The sequence below is a fragment of the Salvelinus alpinus genome, chromosome 11 (genome assembly GCF_045679555.1).
Source record: "Salvelinus alpinus chromosome 11, SLU_Salpinus.1, whole genome shotgun sequence".
Classification (NCBI taxonomy): domain Eukaryota; kingdom Metazoa; phylum Chordata; class Actinopteri; order Salmoniformes; family Salmonidae; genus Salvelinus; species Salvelinus alpinus.
Window position 1 is genome coordinate 25,695,417 of NC_092096.1, and position 6,537 is coordinate 25,701,953.

Here is a 6,537-nt window from a genome sequence, read left to right on the forward strand (position 1 = left end):
TCCTGGGTTGACCTGTTGTTGTGACTATGGGTTAGCGATAATATCCTGGGTTGACCTGTTGTTGTGACTATGGGTTAGTGATAATATCCTGGGGTGACCTGTTGTTGTGACTATGGGTTAGTGATAATATCCTGGGTTGACCTGTTGTTGTGACTATGGGTTAGTGATAATATCCTGGGGTGACCTGTTGTTGTGACTATGGGTTAGTGATAATATCCTGGGTTGACCTGTTGTTGTGACTATGGGTTAGTGATAATATCCTGGGTTGACCTGTTGTTGTGACTATGGGTTAGCGATAATATCCTGGGTTGACCTGTTGTTGTGACTATGGGTTAGTGATAATATCCTGGGTTGACCTGTTGTTGTGACTATGGGTTAGCGATAATATCCTGGGTTGACCTGTTGTTGTGACTATGGGTTAGCGATAATATCCTGGGGTGACCTGTTGTTGTGACTATGGGTTAGTGATAATATCCTGGGGTGACCTGTTGTTGTGACTATGGGTTAGTGATAATATCCTGGGTTGACCTGTTGTTGTGACTATGGGTTAGTGATAATATCCTGGGTTGACCTGTTGTTGTGACTATGGGTTAGTGATAATATCCTGGGTTGACCTGTTGTTGTGACTATGGGTTAGTGATAATATCCTGGGTTGACCTGTTGTTGTGACTATGGGTTAGTGATAATATCCTGGGTTGACCTGTTGTTGTGACTATGGGTTAGTGATAATATCCTGGGTTGACCTGTTGTTGTGACTATGGGTTAGTGATAATATCCTGGGTTGACCTGTTGTTGTGACTATGGGTTAGTGATAATATCCTGGGGTGACCTGTTGTTGTGACTATGGGTTAGCGATAATATCCTGGGGTGACCTGTTGTTGTGACTATGGGTTAGTGATAATATCCTGGGGTGACCTGTTGTTGTGACTATGGGTTAGTGATAATATCCTGGGTTGACCTGTTGTTGTGACTATGGGTTAGTGATAATATCCTGGGTTGACCTGTTGTTGTGACTATGGGTTAGTGATAATATCCTGGGTTGACCTGTTGTTGTGACTATGGGTTAGCGATAATATCCAGGGTTGACTGCCAAAGTTTAACTCAAGGTTGATATCCTTCAAACCTTTCCAGTTAAATATCAATGACTTTTAGCAGCCATCACACAAAAAGGCTAGTTATTCAAAATCTGGTATTTCATGTTGACAGAGGAATACCTTATGGTGGAAACAGGTTACACACTAAGTTAATGTAAGATAGGCCAAGGTATACAAACTATATCTTCTGTGAGTGATATACTCCATGAATGGTTTATTTTCCATTTTCTCTTTTTTTTTTAACTATCAGCCTTTTAAAAAATTTTTTTGACACTGTCAAAAACGGTCCTGGCTTACTTATTAGTGAAGCAAGGAACTATATGAAATGTCTCGTTGCTGTGAGGGACAGGGAAGCCTGAGCAGTTAGCATCCCTGAGACTAGAGGTGGCTCTGTGCAGACGGAACATAAACCTTTGGTTTAGCATTTTTATTGACACAGAAGGACCATATTTATTTTCTTAATGACCCGGGAAAGAGATACGTGTGTGTGTGTGTATTAACCTGGAATGGGCTTTGTGTCTGTGTGTGTCTGTGTGTGTGTGTGTCAGTCAACTCAAGGTGTGTATTCCTCATCAATGAATCGTGCCTTCATCTTTTTAGCATGTGTGTACCCTACTGAACCCTGTAGTAGACTTACCAGAGGGCTAGAACATGAGCTAATCCCATTCATTAGGGTTAGCATAAACAGTCTCCCAGCACTGGGACTATCCACATGTGCTGAGGCTGGGAGTCCAAATACCTTCTGTAAATTCAACCAGATGGATCACTACAGATCTGACGGGAATACACACACACTGACGGACGAACGGACGGACACACACACAAACACACACGCACAAACGCACACGGATGGACAGACAGACGGACACACACTCACACACACGGACGGACGTGTCATTAGAGATCTGATGTGAATATGGGATGCATCCCAATTAGCACCATATGACCTCTGGGTCTACCTATGGGCCCTGGTCAAACAGAGTGTACCGTAGTGGGAACGGGGTGCATTTAGGACACGGTCATGGCCTGATTTAGCTCACAGGTGGCATTTCCTTCAGCAAAACTGAACTTCATTTCACAAGCAATTTACCACAGCAACGGGAACTGGAAAGTCCTACTTCAGACTGCAGGAGCTTTCCAGTAGTGTCACCTACCAAGTCTCCTGCCTGGACTGATCAAATCTGAAGACGTTTTAGGTTGCACCTACAGCATGTTAAGACAAAAACCAAGTCTTATTCCTGCCTGGAGTCAAATCTGAAGATGTTTTAGGTTGCACCTACAGCATGTTAAGACAGCTGAAGCACACACACATATTTTCCTCACTATGTCCTGTAGTGACCTCTCTATTCTAGAGCTACTTTGGTAGGCAGAATGTGGGAGCTCAGCTGATCAAGATAACTGCAGATTTAAAATAACGATTGCACTTAAAATAACGATTGAACTGCAATCAGCAAAACTGGACAAACATTGGTTCGAAGTAGTTACTAGCATATTAACTGAATCGTTGCTTAATTTGCTTAGTTGTAGCTGTATATAATTACACAGATACAATAAACGCTAGTTGCTATGTGGACACTTAAAGATGGACTCCGCAGTATGGGGCAACAGCGCCACTGGCCACACCACCGTTGTTATTGTTTTTGTTGCCGAGCTGAGGAGCGCCATGCAGCATGGAAAAACAAATAGCAGTACGTATTGTGCTCTTCTGTTTCCAGTAACTTCTTTGTTGTTGTAATATCCCAAACAGACATGGCTGTTTCATCATTAAGGATTCCAGCTTTAATTAACATGTGAGTGTTGTTTGTTTGAGAGTGAGACTGATCAGATGTTTAATTATATATATATTTAACCTTTATTTAACTAGGCAAGACAGTTAAGAACACATTCTTATTTACAATGACGGCCTACCGTTAGAGTCCCTTTGAGACTCCCAATCACGGCCGGTTGTGATACAGACTGGAATCAAACCAGGGTCAGTAGTGACACCTCTAGCACTGAGATGCAGTGCCTTAGACCGCTGTGCCACTCGGGAGCCCAAGTTGATGAGATGTTGATGAGGTGTTTGTCTCTCGTCTCCTGCCAGAAAGAGTGTTCCAACTTCATCCGAGTGCTCCAGCCCTACAACTCCACCCACCTGTATATCTGTGGTACAGGGGCCTTCCACCCCATCTGTGCCTACCTGGAGATGGGCAAACGGGCAGAGGTAAGGGGCAACAACACACACACACACACACACACACACACACACACACACACACACACACACACACACACACACACACACACACACACACACACACACACACACACCATCCCCTCTAACCTCCAATAGAATCTAAATTGCACCAAGACAAGGGACTAGGACATTATTTTCTGTTGTGACTATTTCCCACTCATTCAGTGTTTCTAACCAATGATTTCATTTGTGCAAAGTGGGGAAAAAAGCTCATTACACAGGCCCACATTAACAAGCGGAAATCGATCTCCCACCCAACAGTTTAATCAATCATCTTGATAAGCAGATGCAGCTTAATCAATGTTCCCACACGGTGTAACTGTTCGACTGTGGAAAGGGGGGGAAACCACTATCTTGTCCTGCATTAATATAATGGGTCCTGTGTGTGTGCGTGTGTGTGTGTGTTATTGTGTGTGTGTGTGTGTGTGTGTGTGTGTGTGTGTGTGTGTGTGTGTGTGTGTGTGTGTGTGTGTGTGTGTGTGTGTGTGTGTGTGTGTGTGTGTGTGTGTGTGTGTGTGTGCGTGCGTGCGTGTGCGTGTGCGTGTATACCATGGTGCTATTTTACATAGATTGACGGGGTCTGTCAGTCATTAATATACATCTACAAGGGTCAATAAGGTACAGCTCTACTCCACAGTACGTGGTTTCAGGTCTCTAATGACACACTGTTTCCCATCAAGTGCACTAATTTGACACACTATTCCCCATTTAGTGAACTTCTTGCAAACCATATTCCTTCTGTAGTGCACTAATATGACACTATTCCCTATATAGTGCGCAACTTCTGTGTCATTTGCGTGTTGTTTTGGAATGTTCTAGATGGGCTTCCTACGGGCTATTCTTGAACACTGATCTTTCCCTTCAGGACAACATCTTTCGACTGGAGTCGTCCCACTTGGAGAACGGCCGGGGGAAAAGCCCTTACGACCCCAAGATGCTCTCTGCGTCCATCATGTTAGGTGAGTCCGACTCTAATCCCACTTGTGATTGGTTGGAGTCTGCCAGTGGACTTCCTGACACTTAACATCTCTAATCTCATTGGCTGCTTGTTGCTGACCCTGGTTTCTGATTGGCAGATGGGGAGCTGTACTCTGGCACGTCGGCAGACTTCATGGGAAGGGACTTTGCCATCTTCCGTACCCTGGGGGAGCATCATCCTATCAGGACTGAGCAACATGACTCTAGATGGCTCAATGGTACAACACAGTGATTCTTTATTTATCCTTAATTATACAGCTCGATCACATTAAAGCAAAGAGCTATTTTCCAAGGGAGAAATCATATAAGACACTTCTGATTAAATTGTGTTTGCAGAGGTATAACTGTTTGAAATGAACAAGAGGGAACCATTGATGATATGACACAGTAGGTCAAACAACCTTTATTGGCTGAAACTATATGAATCATCCCTTTTTATTGGTCGATAGGAGAGGGGGCTCTTGATAGTATAATATAGATATGATACACTTTATCCGTTAAAGCGCATCAAAGGAACCTTCTCATTGGTCAATTGGCGAGAGGACGCCATTCATTGGTTTAAATAGCTGTCGGACAGAGCTTAGTCCTATCTATAAGCCGTGAGTATCTCTGATGATTCCCATTCAAAGACAGACATAGATATCAGATCCCATTCATAAAGTGAGTGTGTGTATGAATGTGTGTGGCTGCTGGTGCTGGGGAGATTAGCCAGGGGTGGGAAGGAGAGGAGCCCTCACTCTGTCAGTCTGCCTGCATAGCCAAGGATTTAATGGCTGCCGCACAAAAGGTCAATTTATGTTTTTTTCCCCCGCCGTCCATTTTCTTTCCCATGGAGTTAATCCCCTCAGCTGTTTTCCGGCAGCGACATCAAATTTCAACCCCTCACCACCCCTTTACAGCCCCACCTCCCATTCACAGAACAGTGAACCCCCCAAAACCCACTCCATGGTGATGAATGCCGTGACATATTCAGAAAGAGCGATTTACCCAAAAGGTAATCTTCTCACCTTAATCCTCCTATTGTCTGTTGGCTTCTCCATCCATTGGCTCCGGATAAATCCTCTCTGGTTATTGTAATTTGGGGATTACCAAAATGGATTCTATTCTATTCTCTAGACTAGTATGAATGGTAAGCATGGTGTTCATACTTCAGAGAGAATCCTTCATGGCTATGTGAATAGATATGCACTTCAGAAGGCTTCAGACCCGAGGTTGGCCAGACAGACTGTGGCCAAGACATTTATTTACACATCCTCCCGATCTGTTAACACTCCTAACTCGGGTTTATAGTTAAGCCCACGACCAATGAAGTGGCCTTTGTCCGACATTAAATGTATTGAATGGCATGAGTGCAGCCGTCGTGGTGTTTGTGTATGTGTGTGTGTGTGTGTGGGGGGGGGAGTTGTGTATGTGTGTGTGTGTGTGTGTGTGGGGGGGGGGGGGGGGGGAGTTGTGTGTGTGTGTGTATCCGTCTGCTCGCGCACTGTGCATTTATTGAATGGCTGTGTGTGTATGTGCATGTGTGTGTGTACTGGCATATCTGTGTTTGGAACTCGCAACCACATGGAGACAGAATAAATCTGGCAGCGTAAAGGTCCCACTTTGGCCAGGGGTCTCCCTTTTCACGGCCACATCCTGTATTGTGTGAGTGTGTGTTAATATATAGTTGTGGCCAAATATATTCGCACCCTTGTGCGTGTGTGTGTGTCAGTGTGTGTGTGTGTGTGTGTGTGTGTGTGTGTGTGTGTGTGTGTGTGTGTGTGTGTGTGTGTGTGTGTGTGTGTGTGTGTGTGTGTGTGTGTGTGTGTGTGTGTGTGTGTGTGTGTGTGTGTGTGTGTGTGTGTGTGTGTGTGTGTGTGTGTGTGTGTGTGTGTGTGTGGAGCTTACCACCACCGTAACACTGCCCCGCTTGTTGCTCTCTCGCTCTAACTCAGTTGGGTTGGCGAAACGCCATCTCGCCTTTCCCGTGCCGACGCCTCCGTGACTGACTGCTCCCAGATCAGTTTTCCGTAAAGAGCTCTATCCCTCTAGCTGGGGATATTCAAGCCCTACGCTCTTGGCTCAAGTCATTTAGCAGTTTGATTTCCTCACACTCCGAAAGCTGCAATCGATTTATTAGGGCTTTGTCCCACATGGCACCCTATTCCCTATGTAGTGCACCCAATGGACCCTGGTCAAAAGAAGTGCACTATGTAGGGAATAGGGTGCCATTTGGGACACATCCTGAAA

At 44.9% G+C, this 6,537-nt stretch overlaps 1 protein-coding gene across 1 annotated transcript in view; it reads left to right on the forward strand.

Annotated features, from left to right (window-relative positions):
- The window catches only part of sema3aa (sema domain, immunoglobulin domain (Ig), short basic domain, secreted, (semaphorin) 3Aa), a 60,777-nt gene that overhangs the window by 33,462 nt on the left and 20,778 nt on the right, over nucleotides 1–6,537 (forward strand). The window contains exons 4-6 of the mRNA XM_071332216.1: nucleotides 3,178–3,297; nucleotides 4,196–4,289; nucleotides 4,407–4,526. Coding sequence (XP_071188317.1) covers nucleotides 3,178–3,297; nucleotides 4,196–4,289; nucleotides 4,407–4,526 — 334 coding nt within the window. The remainder of the gene's footprint in view (nucleotides 1–3,177; nucleotides 3,298–4,195; nucleotides 4,290–4,406; nucleotides 4,527–6,537) is intronic.